At 31.0% G+C, this 19915-nt stretch overlaps 1 protein-coding gene across 1 annotated transcript; it reads right to left on the bottom strand.

The window, feature by feature from the left end:
• Positions 1-4401: 4401 nt before the first annotated feature.
• Positions 4402-17489, bottom strand: LOC145311858 (beta-1,3-galactosyltransferase 5-like). Its single transcript, XM_080150867.1, has 11 exons — positions 17131-17489; positions 16464-16588; positions 14714-14774; positions 10098-10184; positions 9493-9603; positions 7597-7663; positions 7193-7234; positions 6791-6843; positions 6614-6654; positions 5261-5322; positions 4402-4783 (listed from the first exon to the last, which is right to left on the bottom strand). The coding sequence occupies exons 1-11, from the start codon at positions 17475-17477 to the stop codon at positions 4604-4606; spliced, it is 1176 nt and encodes a 391-aa protein (XP_080006993.1). The 5' UTR covers positions 17478-17489; the 3' UTR covers positions 4402-4603.
• Between the last annotated feature and the right edge of the window lie 2426 nt (positions 17490-19915).

Here is a 19915-nt window from a genome sequence, read left to right as displayed (position 1 = left end):
TATATTAAGATTAATACACTCTCCCGTGTGTGATATAATCCTTCATTATCATATTCCTGTATCCCTGGTCTATATTCTAGAGTAGGATGGTATATTAAGAATAATACACTCTTCCTTGTGTGATATAATCCTTCATTATCATATTCCTATATCCCTGGTCTATATTCTATATTCTAGAGTAGGATGGTATATTAAGAATAATACCCTCTTCCTTGTGTGATATAATCCTCCATTATCATATTCCTGTATCCCTGGTCTATATTCTAGAATAGGATGGTATATTAAGATTAATACACTCTCCCTTGTGTGAGCCAATCCGTCATTACTGCTATTTATCTGTAGTCCAGTCCGGGATAAGTACGGGTTCTAGAGATCTGTAAGTCCATAGAATTACATCAGTCTATTTGTATAAAATTTCAGGAAACACCAGATCTTTTAAAAAGAATCAGCAAAATGTTAAGATGATAATAACTTAATTGAACCAACGTTAATACAGTGCAGAAACAATCCGATCGTATAATTGGTTCTAAAATGTACACATTCTAAATTTATTATGTCTGCTAGACCATCTAGATTGATAATAAATCTATTTCAATACCATTTGACGACATGGCTATGCCTTAAAAAAATGTTGATAGGGTGTACTATTATAGCAATATAATTGTCGTATTCCTGTTTTCTGAAACGCTCCTTCCTAGCACTATAAAGTGTTGTAATTATACTGTATTCATTGTCTTTAAAAACCACAATGGCTAGCCAAACACTACTTTACATCTATCTAATATTCTTAATATAACTCTAAATATTAATTTTATGTAAGCAAGACTTTTCAACATTAATTGAGTGTTAGTCTTAAAGAATCATTCTTTTAATTTAAAACCTTGAACGAGAAATCCTGTTAAGATAAAGTATAATAAAAAATCGTAACATCTTAATGTAATCTGATGATAGATTATAAAAAAATTTTCTATTCGTGTTCTATTTAGAATTACTCTGCTTAATTGCTTGTAATAAGAGCAGTATTATCTACTTATCATCAACAGAGAACAATATTATCACAGAATGAAGATAACTTTCCTCTTCAAGATTAGGACTGAAGTAATTCTATAATTTTATATCATGTGTGTATATACAATTACATGGTCAAGAAAATCGTTATATTTGATTTTTAGGAAAAGGTTGACGTAAGTTTCTGTATTTTACATTACGTTTTTAAGGAAACAAGGACATAAGTTTTATCCAGAAAACAAGGATGACAACATCCATAAAATCGAAGCTCTGAAACGGTACGACAAACGATCATTAGCACTTGAATAGTGTCAGAACTGAATAATCAGGATATATATATTTATGTATAAAAGTCGAACGAAACAAGATATTGTAAGTAAATCTGCTGAAAAACTGCTTAAATGCAGGACATTGTTTAAAGACATACTTACGTACATTTTTAGGACTTGATTATAAAATGCTTCGCTTATAACAATGTACTTTGTAGTCCTATTATTCAGTATTCCAAAAATTAGACCAATCGGATAATTTTATCACATAAAAATTTGATATTTCAAAAGTTAAAAAGCAACATGTTTAAGTTGGACGTACGGACTTTTTGGTAACGATTATAGAGTTTATTTGCTTTCTAACTTGTACCTAACTTCTATAGGAACCATCATGCAAAGCTTGACTGCCTATAAATATGGATAGAAATCAGTATATAAAGGCAAAAGTATATAATCCTACGGCATATTTAGAAAATGCAGGAATGAGTGGAAAATAATTGAACAATCGCACAATTGACTTAGTCAGACATACAGACGGACTATGCAAGTAGCTAAGCTTTAGAAAATCTTCCCAAAAACTTTTAACGGCTTTCGTTCTTGTTTTCCATCAAAAAGGATTAAAATTGAAAAAAAAATATTTATTTCTATAATCAATAAAACATATTAATTAAAGTAACTAAAAGATTATATATTTGTTATAAACTAAAACCTAGATAATATAATTTTGATATTAAACATCACATGTTTTATTTAAAATCTAAAGAAAGTAAAAGTATCTAAATACAATTAATCTTAAACAAAAATTTCATAAATATATAATTTCTATGTACAAAACTATATAACATTATGTATGTATCTATTTAAATATAAAACTATTTAATGATAAATAAAATCTTATACAATGTATAAAATAAGGTACTTCAAAAATTATGGAGTCAAATTTCCCATAAAAAAGACAGGATACCATAAGGTTTCTGTTCTTAAGGTATCCTAACTTTTAAATCCTGGGACAATTCGACATAATTAAAGCTATTGATATATTGGTATATAAATACACACCTCAAAATGGAAGCTTCTGTAGGTCAAGTATTACAGGTGTTTTTTACTTTTGTTTATTACAGACATAACTTTCAATTATTTAAGCAAGGAAGACGTCACACAGTGGCGTGCGAAGCACTTTGTCTAGGGGGGGGCATTTTGAAGATTTTGTAAAATTTTGCCCCCCCCTAAATCAAAGTGCCCCGGGGGGGCACTTTGCTTTAGGGGGGGGCATTTTGATTATATATACTAATTTTAAATAAGGGCGTTTTAAGGGGTGGGATTATTTGATTATGGGCCTTCTAGTCCTTATCCCTTCTTCCCCTTCCCTTCCCCCATCCCTATTTCCCATTTATATCCACCATCTCTTCCCCCCCCCCATCTCTTTCCCCCCCATCTCTTTTCCCCCATCCCTTCTCCCCACCCTGCAATGACCGAAGGGAAGGGAGCTAGAAAGCATCTTCGAAAAAAAAGTACAGAAGATAATTTAACCTTCCCCCCCCCCCCCCCACAATACATTTTTTATGGGTGGAAGGGGATGTTATAAAATCTCAGCAGGAAGGATGAATAACCCCATTAAAAAAATTTGGGGGGGGGGGAGATAAAAACACTCATTTTGGAATTAATTTACCAAAAATTAACCTATTCTGTAAAACTGATTTTAAATATTTCTTTATTGTATGACAACAAGGATGACAACATCTTTAAGTAGCAAAGCACAAAAAATCATCCGACCTCCATGAATTTTTAATAGTTAATTTTAATGATAAGAATGTTAACATTAAGTTTTAGCCTTCTATCTTTAATTGCAGTTGAAAAAATCACATTTCCTCTTTAGCATTACGTACTGACAGCCATAGTGGATTATAGAGAAGCTAAAAAGTTATATCAACATATCCTACCCTCTTTAAATGGCACTTTAAAACTCTGTTAATTTTTGATTAAGTGGTGCTTCCAAGGATTTATAAGGGCGGTGTGTGAAGCGCACCTAAAAATATTTACTTCCCCTTTGAACTAAAATCAATTAAAGAAAACAAGAGTGGCGTATTTTATCAAGTTAGGAATATAGAGTGTAGTTAGTTTTAAGTGTTTTTAATGAAAATTCAAAATTTACATAAAAAAAAACATGTTTTTTTGTAAGGGTATGTACACAAAAAAAATGATAAACTTATCCTGAAAATAATATGACATCATATATAGTTATTCATTTAGACAGACATACAGTGTTGAGAAAAAGGCTTAGATAAATATCAACGCTATTTCTTTTTTATATAAAATAACTTTTTGATTAAATATTTGTTGTTTACACATGTTTTTATAGAAATAAAAACAAAATATACAATGTGATAAAAAGCAGAAACCATTTGGAAGGGCGCGAAGCGCAAATTTTTTTCTTCAAATATGCAGGGAGGGAGGGGTTTTTGGGCTATTTATTACACTAGTCCCCAATATTTCATATAAAATTTTCTTATTCGTTGGCTCAACAACTTTGAGGACTTGTGTACATACCCTTACAAAAAACATGTTTTTATTATGGAATTTTGATTGGTTGGTTAATTAAGTCGAGTTTCCCTACATTTCATCCACTAATTGTAATCTATATAAGGGGTAATTTTGTGTATCATCATTGGGGATGTACAAAATTTCTTTGGTAAAAAGTTTATATTATACAAAATAAAATACTTCTATTACCTGGTTTGTTATGTTCAGTGAAAAAAGATTATAACTTAATTTCTACACTAATTAGAAAATTTGGTAAGGTTAAATGTATAGTAACTGTCTGTTTGGCGCGAAGCGCCAAATTTTTTTTTTTTGAGTATTTCTTGATCTTTTTTTTGGAAACTGGGATACTTTTGCTTTTTGTAGGGTAGGGGGCAAAAAGGGGCATTTTTGTTGACCAGGGGGGGGCAAAATGGGGCATTTTTCAACATTTAGGGGGGGGCAGGGGGGGCGGTGGCTAGGGGGGGGGCAGGGGGGGGCGTTTTGGTCGCTAGGGGGGGGGGGGCGATTGCCCCAAATGCCCCCTTCGGTTCGCACGCCACTGACGTCACACTACTTCAAAGTACATTTCCAGCAGGTTTAGGTATTTTTTGTCATTTGTAAAACTTTATTAAATGAAAAGAGCATTTTGGAAACATAAACTATTCAATCTTAGGTTTAAAAATAAATCTTGAAAGAATTGAGCATTTAAAGTTCAAGATTTAATATTAATTGAGCATTTTTAACTGTTGGTCAACAAATTATTTTAATAAGATATTTTATTTAATCAAAATCCTAAAAAATGTGTTTTAAAAATGTTTTCTGGCACAATATTCTACAATAGGAGGAATAGTAAGTTTAGGATGTATATACTCGAGATTTTCAAGGATAAAATATTCCAGAAAGGCACAGAAGAAAAATTTCTTTCCGTTGACATAGTTGACAGTTCCACTACCCTTCTTGGTCACATAGTCGTTGTGGAACACGTTCTAAAATTAATATTACATTTTATGATATTTCGTAATAGAAGCAATCCTGTCAGAGCAAGGCTACTGTCTATGAAACATTAGCGTCAGGTCCAACTACCAAGGGTAACTAAGGGGAGCCTTCTGTCTAAACACCCGGGGCATTGGGTTAAGAAACACCCAACAGACAACTTTTTCTTTGATTGCAAGATCTTTTCTCTGAAAGTCTTAATTGTACATTGTTAAAAGTTGCAACTGTTTTGGGCGTCACCCTACTTTATATATTACTGTCGCGCATTAGTCGACGAACTCAACACCTACCCGACAATGAGCTGATGATTTACGCGTTGAGCCACGGTCGTGGGTTTGGCTATATGTATACCAATAGCTGAGTCAGCTATACTTGTCTTTATGGGAACCCACCTCGAGACTTTTACAGTTCATGTGTCCTATAATCTTTTTTATAAATAGGGGATGAAAATTGATTTTTTTTCTATTTACCTTGTAAATTCCTAGGAAGGGGCAGCTTGAGAAAAAGTTCTTAAACATATTTCCGGAAATTCCTTAAAATACAAACACTAAATAAGTTATGATAATATTTTACATATTTATATGTCTGTTTATCTATCTATGTATCCATCGTGTCAAAAGACTTGTATAATTTGTCAAGTTGTAAAATAGAAACAATGGAGTGCAATTAATACAACAAAATTATTTTTTATGTTATGTGTTTAGGAACAAAAATTTGTGAAATATAAAATTATTTCCAAAAGCAAAACTTGTAGACATATAGGGTCGGTCGGTTCCTCCATCTATGACGGATAGCTAAAGCTATAATTTAACCAGGGAATGCTAGCTAAAAGAGTTACACCATGCCTTTTCTGCATATTTACAACTGTAGAAAATCTAAATATTTCTTTTATATTTTTACTAGCGGCTACGCCCCTAGAAGCCTCTAGGGACACTTAAGGTAGGAGGGGGAAAAGTCGACCTTATCCCATTTTAAATTTGAGTTTCAAAAAGGTAAAAAAAAGATTTTTTTTTTTGGGGGGGGGGAGGGGGTGAAAACACACTACCTAAAATCGTTTAAAACCTTCCAAGGACCTATAAAAAGATTTACTGTAAAGGAGAACAATATCGGTTCAGCGGATAGCGAGATCCTTCGGGACAGACAAAAAACGCTTACTACTTTATATAATAGGATTGCAAGCCGTAAGGAGGTACAATATTGAAGTATAACTTGAAAATGCTAAAAATATTTGCTGAAAAGCTGAAACACTTGAGTAATGTTTAAGATTGTTGAGAGTTGTGTGTGTAGATTTTATTTTGGGCACAGGGATACCACAATTTACTATAAACTATATCTTGTCCTCGTCTTTTCTGCTGTGTTTATATCAACCTAGTACAACTACAGTGCTATTTTGATATATGTGTAGTTAAAGTTTTAAATAGTGTTGTAGATACTAAATATCAATATTCTTATTTCTGTTGTTAAATATGTCGACTTGAATTAATGCCAAAATTGTTTAAGTTTTTTTTGGAATTTCTAAAATTGATAGCTAGATTTTTTTTGAAAATAGGAAAAAATATAATAGTAATTTTTCGCATCGTATTATAGACACAGCTATCCGTGGATATTAAAATAAAAATATAAGATTAAAACCATTTTTGTTAGCCCCGACTGGCCTAAGGCCCAATCTAACAAAACAGGTATTATTTTTATGATTTTTATTTTAATATTCGTAGGAAATTTTATGCAAAACGTTGTTATACATGACTTTCAGTATGGCGGATAACCGGTTTTGATCCAACGGATATTAATCTGTTTCGAAGCCTTACTGGAAATAATATTACCTGGTTGAAGTTGTTCCAATTCTACCCAGTGTAATCTTTCTCTGTAATAAAATAAGATAATTAGTTTTATTAGAAAATCTACATTGCTACATTTTATATGTTAGGTGTCAAGTGAAAATATTATGGAGAAAAAAAGAAAAGACGAAAAATTCAATGTAATTTAATAGTCAAAATTACCTTAAATATCCAGTGACAAAGATATCATCTAAAACTGACACATATTTTAATTCCTGAAAATACAGATAATAATTATCACGCATTATCCTAGAAAAAAGCTGTGTTATATTAAATTCCACAACTGCTTTTAAATATTGACAGACAATTTGAATTATTAGAGACCAATGTTTTAGAGTTCCTAGGAACCACACAAATAAATTTATTTCCAGTATGGCTTCAAACCCGATTAATATCCGATGGACTAGAAACGGTTCTCAGCCATACTGAAAAATCATATATAGCATCAGATTACAGACGATTTTTGACAAATAAAATAAAAATAATAAAATTAATACCAGTTTTGTAATCACTGGTCTTTGGCCTCTCGGATAATATAGATTATTCATATATAAAATAATTTACCTCTGCGTATTCTTTACCAACATGTGCCAGCCCCAGTCCAACCTATAAAAACAAAATAAATTAGAGACAATGAAATTATTTTTCTTCTAATGATTGTTACATTTAAACAAATGAAAATTATGCATTGCACGATCTTTATCTAGAGGTCTATGTACTTACATGTTACTTCTATATCACACAGCAGACATAACAGCTATATAAGTTATGTGAAAAAGACTCTTACATAAATCATCGTAAAAAAATAGGTGCCATATTTTCTAATAGCCGCTAGAATGAACCAATGACGCGTCACATAAAAAAATCAAGCTTTTTATTGGAAATCTTTTGACAAAGATGAACGTAATTGGTGTTCATTATAGCGGCAAATTACAAATTCAAAGTTGATCGCGAAAAACTTTGGGTACCTTAGGAGTAGTAACATACAGCCAACCAGGACAAAAGTCTGGGTACACCCTTCGGGACATCTTAGACCTAAAATTAATATAATTAAAGTAACAGGATATCTGTTTATATATCAGACTGTCGTTAACTTCAGATGTAGATAAACGTTGGTTCCATGTGCTTTCATTTAAGTTGATCCTAATATTTTTTACTTGTTTCTGGTTCTTAAATACATTTTAGACTTCTTTGTTGCCTTATATTAATTTAACTATAAATTTATCTATAAAATATAAATATTGGAAGAAATTATACTTTATCTTACAGACAAAAATAAGTAACCCAAAAAAAGCGTAGCAACTCTAAAATCGTTTCTAGAAAGTTCTTTTTAAACATGCTGATTTTTAACTTTCTTGATTATAAGTTTTGTTCATCCTATTCGTCTGATTTTTAAAAATAATGATGGGTAGGACAACAAAGTACAATATCAATAGCAATAACTTACAAATGTTCTACTTATTTAGTTCCGACACTCTATAAGGTTTATCGTTTGTTCTTCCTTCTGATTTTAGAACTTTGATTGTATCTTTGTTGCCAACTTTGTTTTATTTTATTTAATATTATTAAAAGATTGTATAGTATTGTACAGTATATACATACATATATATTGAAAATATTCCTCATAAGGTTAATGGTTAATATATCTGAATAAATACATATATCATATATATTATGAAAAGAAAATAAATACAACAAAAGGAATCCTTTTGTTGTAAGACCAACTGTATAGTCAGGAAAGCCAGGGCCCGGCAACCGTGCACCTTGTGGCGGCTGTGGTTGTTTATAGAAAAGGAAATTATATAAATAGTTTGGTCTAATTTAACATACACTCTAGGGAAATCTTTTGAAATTGATTTTATATTTTAGCAACTTATCGGTATCAATCATATAGGAAGGTCCATCTGGGAAGTTAAACATTAAGGCCGCTGGCATTATCAATCAATCATCTGTGGCTGAGTATTTGCAAAATCAGTCGGTTTAAAAACAGATGTTACTGCGGCTACCGAGCCACAAAGCAAACCATGGAAAGAGTAATGCTTGCCTAATTATTTACTAAGCCGAAATAATCCCAAATATCTGATTGATCTAAGCCAGGGGTTCTGGCTTCCACATGTGTTTATACGCTTGTCTAATTATAATATAAGCTACTCTATAATTGTATTTATATGTAAATTGGTGAAAAACGCCTTATCTGTACTACCAATGGTTCCAAAGGCCAAAATGATATAAAATAATCTAGTAAAAGGAACCAAATATTTAGGTTAAGTTTTCATGGAAAAAAATATAGAATGCATTATTGTCTTTGCTATAATAAAAAGGTTTCAAAAGCTGAAAAATCGAAATATTTTGTAAGAATTATTTAATTTAAGTGATCGGTTTTTAAAAAATTAAAAAAGTAGACAAAACTAAGGTAAAACTAAGTTATCTATCTACTTTATATTGTTCTTTGGATTTTTATAAAGTTGAGTATATAGAATAGTATTTGTTCTACTCATACAAATTTAATCTAAGAAAGTGTTTGAAAAGGCACAAACAATCACATCATTATAGCAAGAGAGTCAGAGGATAAACAATTTTTATTCTTCAAAAAGTCTGTTTTGTGTGTCTGTTTTTATTGTAAAATGATTTCTGACTTGATTATGTTGTGTATTAATGGGTACTGGGTACCCTGCAGGGGTAGGGCCTCATAAATGGCTTATGTATGGAAAATATAAGCTGGACACCCTACTTTCTATTAATTTTTTTTTAATAGAGGGAGGGGAGGGGTAGGTCAGTGCTTGACATGCACTTTTAGGTAAAAGACAACTTTAAATTGGATATATAATAAAATGGTATTTCTACAGAATAATAACTAAACTTACTTGTTTATGCTCCACTTGCCCATGACAGTGTTGGTATGGTTGTGTCTCCATGGTCTCATGTTTCTCATGATGGCGTTGCAGGCTATCACATTCTCGTTCACCTGGGGGAACCTGAACATGTTTTAGTCATTTACTTTCTTTAATTAAAAGTGGTATTGTAAGCTTTAAAAAGAAAGGCATGCCGAAGAGAGAACAACAAATTTAGAAGCAGCTTACAAAAATGACGTCATACAGTACAGAAGGCTATACATAGGCCAGTTTATATTTAACAATTGGGAAACTAAAATGTTTACTGGCTTATCATTCGTTATTTATATTGTATGACGTCATTTTTTATAGGCACTGTAAGTTAATTCACCCGTTAATTCAAATATTAATTGTTGTAAAGTCCTCATGGAGAACAAATTAGGGTAAGAGCATTACGGACAGATCTTCATACTTACAAACCAATAAACATAATAACCTTTTAGAATAGACTAATAAAATTGATGATTGTTTTCATTATTACGAACTTCGTGGACAACTGTTATGAAGAATAAATGTTGGCAGCATTTAGGGCTTCAGTCACTTCCAAATAAAAAATAGCATATCACTAAATAAAACACCTGGAATCTAGACTGGCGCGAACATTGTCAAAATTTGCCTGGACATCATCGTCAATTTTCATGATGTAAGTGGCACCACCACAGTGCCTGAAATATAATATTTTCTAAATAATTTTTAAGGGGCAAATATAAAAGTCGTCATTGCTACTAAGTTTGGCTCTCCCATCCCATCAATTTTTAAAAACCCTAATAAGTATTCGAATAAATCCAGTTGTTTGCTACAGCTTACAGACCAATTATAAAACAGAACCAATAGTGAGCTATATGATTCAACACACACAATTCAGTTTTTTTAAAGATTAAATCGATATAATTTCAATATGGTAATAATATGTTGCAAAGTTAATAATTAAAAAAATACCTCACTTACAACTAAATGCAATAATAAATTGTAATTTAAAAGATTTGGTTTTTATTCCATACAAATATTACCCAATATTTCTAATAATGAAATATAAATTTTATCTTTAAATTTTAACAAAATTTCTTTTGGTAGACGCACTAAACCAATGAAACAATTAATTTAACAATTTGTTTATATTTTATGAAACGGTTGATTAAATTTGTAGTTTACACAATATTAATATGTGTTGCTATAATTTTTTTTTATAAAAGTCAAGTCTAAAAAATATTTTCAAAACAGTGAAGAATTTGTGTGAATTTTGATTTTAATTATTGAATAGGTAATGGACAAGAAAAAATGTGTCTTTAGGTGAATTCTTAAAAAAACTTTTGCCCCATAAAATCAGTTTGCCCCACTAATATTTTAGTGAGGCAAAATTATCCCCTCTAAATTTTTAGTTTGCCGTACTGATTTTAGTGGGGCAAAAGTTTTTTAAGAATTCACCTTAGGTGTCGAAAATGATATGCTTTAATGCAATATGATACTCATAATCCTGCAACACTTCTTAAATTCAGCATCAGAATCATAGTAAGAGCCGACATCGAAGGACAGTTGGTCATGTCCCAGATCATCTCGGTATAAATTTAGGTAACTTCACTAAAACGGAGAACCATATCGCCTTAGCGGTTAGTGAATTTTTTGATACAAACAACATACAGACACACAAACATCCTGCTTTTTTTTATATAAACAAAAATTAAATCTAAAACAATTAAATGAATCTTCATAAAATTATTATTTTAAAATCATCACAATCTTATTTTGCAAAAAAATTTGCAATGAAAAAAAACCATGACAAGTAAAAAAAACTACAGTGGAGAAAGCAAAAGAAATCTTTTAAATACTTCGTCATCCTGAGATGAGTTGTAATTCGCAATTTCAATAGATATCATTATAGAAGTTCAAAAAATGCAAAAATCTCATTTTTAAATGGAGTTCAGACAATTTGTTTTATGGTATACTAGCGGATTCGCCCCTAGCTTCTAGGGGCTTTGCCCCAAGAGGTAATTAAAAGAAATAAAAAAATTAAGTACTACTAGTGCTGCCAGTAGTTTTATGTGAACTAACTTCCCCATAAATAAAAAAATGAGGGGGGGGGGGGTTTTCGTTCGTGTCCCCCCCCCCCCCCAAGAAAATAGCTTAAAACCACCCCTGACCAATAGGTATATACCATATAGAGTAGAATCCAATCGGTTCAGCGGATGGATGGACGGACAGACATCAATCAACTTTGTACTATAGATATGTATATGTATTTGGATGGGTCGGTCGTTGATTATCTTTACAAAGGCAGAAATATAAAAAAATATGGCCTTACAGAAAAAATGCAAATTATATTTTTGGAGAAGATATTTGTAGTGCCTACAAAAATGACGTCATACTGACGTACTATTGGTCAATTAAAATTTATACTGGCTTGCCAATAGGAGTTTAGTCAGTGTATTGACCTATCATTGGTCATTTGTATTGTATGACTTCATTTTTATAGGCACTATAAATAGCTTTGTTTTTACAATCTACAACCCTTTTTTCCCCTTTATTACATTTCTGCGCTAACAAAGGCATGATCTCACACTTCAGATTTATTGAGAAGGAAGATTCATTAATTATCAATTGTCTTGTTCCCATATGTTTTTAAAAGTAAACTAACCATAACATTTTACCTCTATATAAATATTAATTTTTGATGGGTAAAGTAGAGTTAAAAATTCTCAGAAGGGCCGATAAAAAAGTATTATTACTGCGTCTCTCGCCCCCAAAAATAAAATTACTTGTTATTTTAAGGATACTATAGTAAAACAAGATTTATGTTGTCAAATTTCAAGTTTGTCTTTTTTGATTCATAGTATTCTTGAATTGTTTTGCATCATCGAAATGATAAAAGTGTACGAATTTGATTAACTATGCTTTGGGATTTTTGTTATGTAATATTCAAGACGTGAAATTTAAAATAATCAGACAATTAATAAGATACAATTCATCTATACAATATTTTATTTAATATTTCTTTGCGAGCCCTAAATTAAAAACGTTAAAAAGCATTAAACTCTTATACTTACAGGACAACATTACCTAACCTAATATAATCTAGTGATAAATGTGAGCAACTATGAGCGACCAAACCTTCCGTCCGTCCGAAAGATTGATATATAAAGTAGCTTTGCTACAAATACATATTAATCTTTTCATATAAAGTAGTAAGTTTTTTTTGTATGAAGCTTAAGATTCCAATAACTACTGAACCTATTGGGTTCTCTATTTTAGATAAGCTTCACATTGGTCCTGTGATAGTTTAGGCTATTTTATTTTCAATTTTAAGCTTGTGGATAGTTTTAAGACATTTTTCTACTTCCGCTCTGCCCTGTTGAATACAAAGCCCCTAGATGCTAGGGGCGTAGACGCAAGTATCCGTTAAAGTAACCAAATATACTTAACTATACAAAACTTTTACAGTCCAATTGGTTTTATTGCTAGCATAAAATATGATTCTGTATTACATTTTCAGGAATAAACAATGAATCAATCTTTTTCACGAATTCTTAATACAAAAATCTGTCTTTTTCTGCCTAAGTTAGCTAGAATATTGGAAGGAGGAAAAGTGTTATTTGTAAATGAATTTAACTGGCATTATCCTCCCCTTCCCTGACTATAATGCATAAAGAGAGGGGACTTTGAGCTGTTTATTACTCTAGTCCCCAAAGTTTCATATTAATATTTTATTATTCGTTGGCCTAACAACTTCGGGGACTTTTGGGAAATTTTGATTGGTTGATTCATTAAATTAAGTGTCCTAACTAAAAATTTAGCTACAAATTTTAATGTTAAGGGAGACTTTTGTGTATCAACTTTGAGGATTTAAATTAATCGGTCATTGTGTTATCCCTTTAGATTCCTGACTATAATGCATGACTTTACCACTTCCCCTATCTCCCCTCTCACAATCTTTCACATCCCTTCCTAATTTATTACAAATTATTTTTTCATTTTCCTATTTTCATACAGTATTCTTATTTTCGGCTTTAAATGATCTTATTTTTGTATTTTAATAATCGAGATTTTCTCAAAGGGACTATTAATAAATTATTATTTAGAAGTTCTAACTGTTCATGATTATAACAAAGTACCTATGCAAATAAGAAAAAATATTTTGTTGCGCTTTTACCTTTATTAGGTAAATTACTAGTCATGAAAGTAATATTTACATATAAGGCCATTTGGGTATTGTCGGTTTCAGAACATAATGGGCGTTTCTTAGTATTTTCACAGTAGCTTTTCTCCTATTTCTAGCCCCTGCGGGAGGCTCTAACCCTTCGGGACAAACGTTAACATTTACCTTACCTAACCTAAAATAACCTCTTCGGGGCAAATGTTAACATTTACTTAACCTAACCTAAAATAACCTATTAAAAGCTACTGTATAAATATGACGAAACGATACTTAAGATGCGATGTCACAAAATTGACAATACTGGCCATTTTAAATGCCTAAAATAAAAATCATAGTAACAAGTTAAACCTAGGATTTTCTTCTAGAGAGGTGTGCTTTGCCATAATCTTTGCAAAATTTCTTGGGATTTTGTTTTAACTAATTTGTTCGTATGTGTCCTATATTTTCTAGAATTAAACTTTCACATTGCATTATAATATCATACCAACATTAGAAACAAGGACAAAAACGTTCATAAGTAGCACAACATTTCAGAGAAAGAGATAGGGTACAATGGTCTGGTTATTTCGCTAGTCCCCAATGTTTTATAATAATGTTTTCTTAACAACTTTGGGGACTTTAAATGAATTTTCATTGGTTGGTTTATTAAGTTGACTGTCAAGATGTTTTAATCACTAATTGTACAGAAGAAAATTTTGTGTATTAATATTTGGGATTTACATCAATTTATCGGCCATAGTCTTATCCCTTTAGATCTCTGATAACATTTAGAAGTTTAAATATGTTGTGGTCGATTTTTATTTTTGCAATAAAATCTTTAAACAGAATTAAGAAACTTTTTAGAAGCTAGTGTATTAAGCGCCAACTTATAAAAAAGATTCTTTCCAAGATGGTCGAAGAGTAGCTTTCCAAATAATATATACAAATCCGTAAATTTAACCTTTATAAAACCAAAGCTATAGCTCTAATGCAAATGAATGAATGTGAATATCTTCCTATCTATTTCAAACTCAGTTTAAAAATTAAATTAATAAATTTGTCTACCTGTTGATCCATATGAAGCTTCCTAAAGTTTTGTAGGACAAGGTATAGTATGCATCCAAAACTAAAAAGAATAAAATTAGTTTTCATGAAATAATTTAGTAACCTAAAAAAAACTTTCTAAATAAAAATCAGAACTTCATAGTTAGTTATTGATATTATATGGTATTTACTGAAAAAAAGATCAATTGCAACTGTTCAAATGCCACAGCTATTATTGGTAATGTCTCTATAGTAACAAAAACATATGATTTTTCAGCAACTTCTCAATTAATCTACCTAATCTTTGATAGTGGACAAAATAATGCCACGTCTCCCGGTCATTCGCCGTCATGCGTCAGGTTGAAAGGGTGACGCAAATTTCAGTTCCTAGTTTTCGCGATTTGAGAAAAATTTTTATATTATAGCGAATTAAATAATCTTGCAGGCATCGCTTTATCTTATAGAGAAAAACAGTAAATCAAATAGCGAAAACTGAGATCTGAAATTTGCGTCACCCTTCCAACCTGTCGCGTGACGGCGTATGACCGGAAGACGTGGCATTATTTTGTTTACTATCCTAATCTTTTCCCTAAAGTCATTGGATAGAATAGATGCATGTACTTTTGGAAAGATAGGCAGAAATTGTTTTAGGAATTCCATATCACCCAAATTGTACAATTCTTAGATAAATGCGCTGATAAACTACGCAGCTTAAAATATACCAAAACTTAAAAACAAGATTAAGGGAATTCTAAAAAAAACCTATTTTGTTCGCATTTTCAACAGCTACAATGTAACTTAAATCTAAAACCACTTTTTGGATCTATTTGAAACTTCCATAAATTGAAGAGCTTAATCGATTTAATAGTTATCGATATCTTAAGCTTCATACAAAAAAAAACTTACTACTTTATATATTAGGTTAAATAGAATTGTCAGTTCATATTCAGACAATTTTAGATTTTTGACGTTGGCTTATAAAAATCAAGGCTTGGCGGCTGCACCATTGTTAGCCGCAGCCTTCTACTCTATCTTGATAATACATAAATGAATGAAAACTTAACTACATCAGTATATAATTGTTGCTAAGTAACAGCCAAACTATAACCGCTCGAAAGAAAACAACCCCAAAATTTGTTAAATCTATTTGCCAACAACAAAAAATTGCGGCTGCCAAGCCCTTCTTATGGTAATAAAATATAAATAAAAAAACCCGTTAAATTGCAACTTCACCGTGAATAATCAAAAAAATATTTATTCATTGTCTTTTCTTCAGATGTATATTCATTGTTTTTGAATATATTGAAAAATGCATAGATCTTGATAAGATCTAAAAAGCAAGTTACTAAAATATTAAGATGAACGAATCCTTAGAAAAAGCAACTTTCATGTAGACGAATGTATTTTATATGCTGGTGGTGGAAAACTGAAAGGCACGAATCTGGAGCATAACCAAGTATATGTAAATTATCTGCCAATGATATACCACTGTATATACCTGGTACCCTTACTAATAGTCTATAAAAATGCCTTGGCAAGTGACAGAGCAACATTGACATATTTACTCTGAACTCTGAGGGCTGGTACTTTTATTGATCCGCATTGGTTGGTTTTATCTAGAAGTTTCAAAACTTTTTGACCAATAAATTTAATCTACAGAAGAAATAATTTTGTTTATCATCATTGGGGATGTACATTAATTTATTGTCTCTTGTCTAATCTTTATGGTCCCTGCTAAGTATAGAGTAGCTGCGCTAATAAAAAAGTTTACCTGAAATTTGTATAAGGTCCTGGTGTATCAGCTGTTCCTGGACTAATTTTTCCTGTGCTGAGGGATCCATTACCTTGCCAACCATAAATACAACTTTAACATCTGGATACTTCTCATAATAGTTTCTAAACAACAAAATATATTTTTATTGACTCTTAGATGAAGTCAATTGGAATGTAAATTATACTTGTACCCAAAGTTTTTATAAATACTTCTATAATATCTAGGTTAACAACTTTGGGAGCTTTTAATAATTAGAGATTGGTTAGTTCATTAACTAGCAGTGTTCAAACTTTACACCTGATAGTTTTGATCCACAAAAGGGGTAATTTACTATATTATCATTGTGGCTTTAAATATATTAATCGTCCAATGTCCCTTGAGATTCCTATTAATTTTCTTTTCTTAAAATACCTTCTTCGCAATAATTATGTCTATATCAGGATTAACCTTCATAAAAAACTCACTACTTATGAATTGGAATTAGACAATGTCTATAGATGCAAGGGACGCAGCCGATAGTTTTCTATAAAGCAGGACAGGAATAAAACCCTTCTCTGCTCCTTTCTTAACCCCCCAAAAAATGTCAGCCCAAAAAAGTGGTTTTCATATAAAAGGAGGAAGATTAATTTACCGTCTAGTTCTAGAATGAAGAAATAAAGCATACCTGATTATTTCTCGTTTGGGTTCATTATTGGGGGCAGACAGCGCCATGACAACAAACCTCTCCCCCCTGACACACCCAGTGTTGGGCTCCATCGTAAATTTCACTTGCTGCTGATCTAACAATGTAAATTCTCCCTTGTTATCGTCATAAATGTCCTCCAGGGTAAAATTGTTTGCTAGATTTTCAAATGTTGGCTTTTGAAAAATTATGTTTTGCAGTCCCATGATCACTTTTATCACAGTGAAAATGACTATGCCACGCTTGACGTGGGTTTTTAAGGATGTCCGTTTGGATATGTCATGCGATAGCTTCTGCCGGCTTATTTCGTCCTTTTCTATTGTACCCATTTTAGAAATTTCTATAAAAAAAATATTTTACTAGAGGCGGAAAACAATTTATTTCCATTTTATTTTTAAAGTTAATTAAATACAAGTATGTGAACATCTAGAGAAGTGATACTCAAAAAAATAAAACATTTGAACTTTCCGCGGATGTTACAATAAAAACTAAAAACTGGTATTGTGACTTAGAACCGGTTCTAATAAAGTGGACATTAACAGGTTTCAAAGAAATACTGGAACATTATTTTAAAGCCATAAGAAGGATGTCTTAAAATTGCTTAGATAAATTAATGTGTCGCTTCTAATAAGAACAGATTTAGATTCAATGGATTTACGTTTAACAAAAATAAAAATAATTAAATTTAATTGAATTGCCCTAGAAACTAATCATTTAGGTGTTTTATTACAAACAAGAATAACAACATCTAAAAGCGAATCTATAAAATTCCAGATGGTTGGATAAATGAGGTCTTTTTTCGAAAATGATTAATTACAGGATAATGTTTAATACATACATACATTTTGTAACTTTATTATAGATATGCTTCGCTTATAATATTGTAACTCCTAGGAGTTATTACTCCAAAAATCAGATAAATAGGACAATTTTATTACCCAAAATTTTTTTACACGACTCATGATCCAAAGTTTGAAATCGATAGGACAATTTTAAAAAGCCTAAAATAGCTATAAGAGCTATCCTTAACGTAAATACGTACTAACCTACTGTAGAAAGCTTCTCTTTTTTAAAATTGAATTTAAAGGTAGGGCAATATGGAAATTTAATTTTTCGTGAATTTGCAGGATAAGTTGTTGTTAAAACACAAGGATGACATCATCCAAGAAACTAGACTGATACTTAAATTTGATAGGGTCATAAAAGCTAAAGTAAAGTAGCTAAGCTTAAAATGTGATGACAAAAAATACGACGAACAAATCTTTAAATGGAATCCCGTTTCCACAGAACCACGACTGCATTGAAAGCGTGCGACGGGCGCACGGACATTATTGTCTTATTTAAAGAGCCGCTTTACATAACAGTTAAAGGTTTATAACCATATAAATAATTTTCTAAAATTCCATAACATCTAAACAATTATTTTATCGTTAAAAATAAATTAAAATTAGTAGACATTCCTACAAATTTTATTGTTTTGTACAGATTATTAAGTTATTAGGTTAGAGTAATAGAAGATTAAAAAAATATGTATTGCTTAGTTACGTATCTAATACAATAAAAGAGCTCTTTATACGGGTCTTTGAAAGACACAACTATACACCAAAAATTGTAATTTTCACATTAAAGCTATAATTACACATTTTTTAACTTGTGACAAAACGTTGATAAGAATTTAAGATGACACTTTGAACCACTGATTAATCTTTGATCTCACAAAAATTTTCAGGATATTGGTAAATATTGTACAGTATGGATTCGAATCTATTGTATCGAAGCATACAAACAATTCTTAAAGAAAAAACACACAAACATAGAATTAATCTCTGTTTTATTGGCACGTGCCTTTAATATTATAGTGCGAGTGCCAATAAAAAAAAAGAAATAATTTAATATTTCATTTTACTGCAAACTGCAAGTCTATAATACAATGAGATAAAAAAACGAATTCAATTTTTTAATAATATTTGGTCAAAAATTGCGCAACTCATTTTGAAAAGTGCGTTTTTAGAATAATAGCATTACAGATACACTATTAAAAATCATATATATAGCGCTCATAATTTGCAAAAAAAGAATAATATATTTTGTATAAATAATTGGCAGAAAAGTTTTCTTTTGTTAAAATATCATCTCTTATAGTTTATGAAAATAATCTTATGGCTACACAAATTTATGATAAAGTCCTAAATAACAAGGATGATTAATTTAGGAGTCTGAACATAATCATCCATAAAAGCAAAGCTCTGAAACGGTAGTACAAACAAACATTAAAACTTGTAGAGTGCAGTGTAAGAATTGAATAAGCAAAATATTAATGCATTAGTCTAAACAAAATTGTAAGTAAATTTGTTGCAAAACTTTTTAAATAAGGACATATATACATTTTTAGGAATGATTATAGAGATGCTTCGCTTAAAACATTGACGTATGGTCGGACGGACCGAATGACCCTTATTATAGAAAAGATTCGCTTTTAAACAGCCTTTAATGTTGACACTAGTTTCCTCTCTTTGACCTGAGCACAAGGGTGAATCTGCCCCGGGGTTATGCAAAAACATTTCATGCAATCTTTTTAATTTCCTAAATGGTTGTGCCTATCTAGTTTTAAGCATTAACATAAAAAACAGGTTTGGTTTTGGGGGCATTGAGATAACTGTTTTTTTAAACAGGGTGTTTTGGTTAATTTCACAAAAAGTTTGTAAATTTCCCTATTTGTTGTGCCTATCTAGTTTTAAGAATTTACATAAAAAAGGATTGGTTTGGG

Source organism: Acartia tonsa, chromosome 2 (genome assembly GCF_053477335.1).
Source record: "Acartia tonsa isolate MP-2025a chromosome 2, ASM5347733v1, whole genome shotgun sequence".
NCBI classification, from domain to species: Eukaryota; Metazoa; Arthropoda; class Copepoda; order Calanoida; family Acartiidae; genus Acartia; species Acartia tonsa.
Note: the sequence above shows the minus strand (reverse complement) of the source record. Positions and strands in the feature narration are given on the sequence as shown.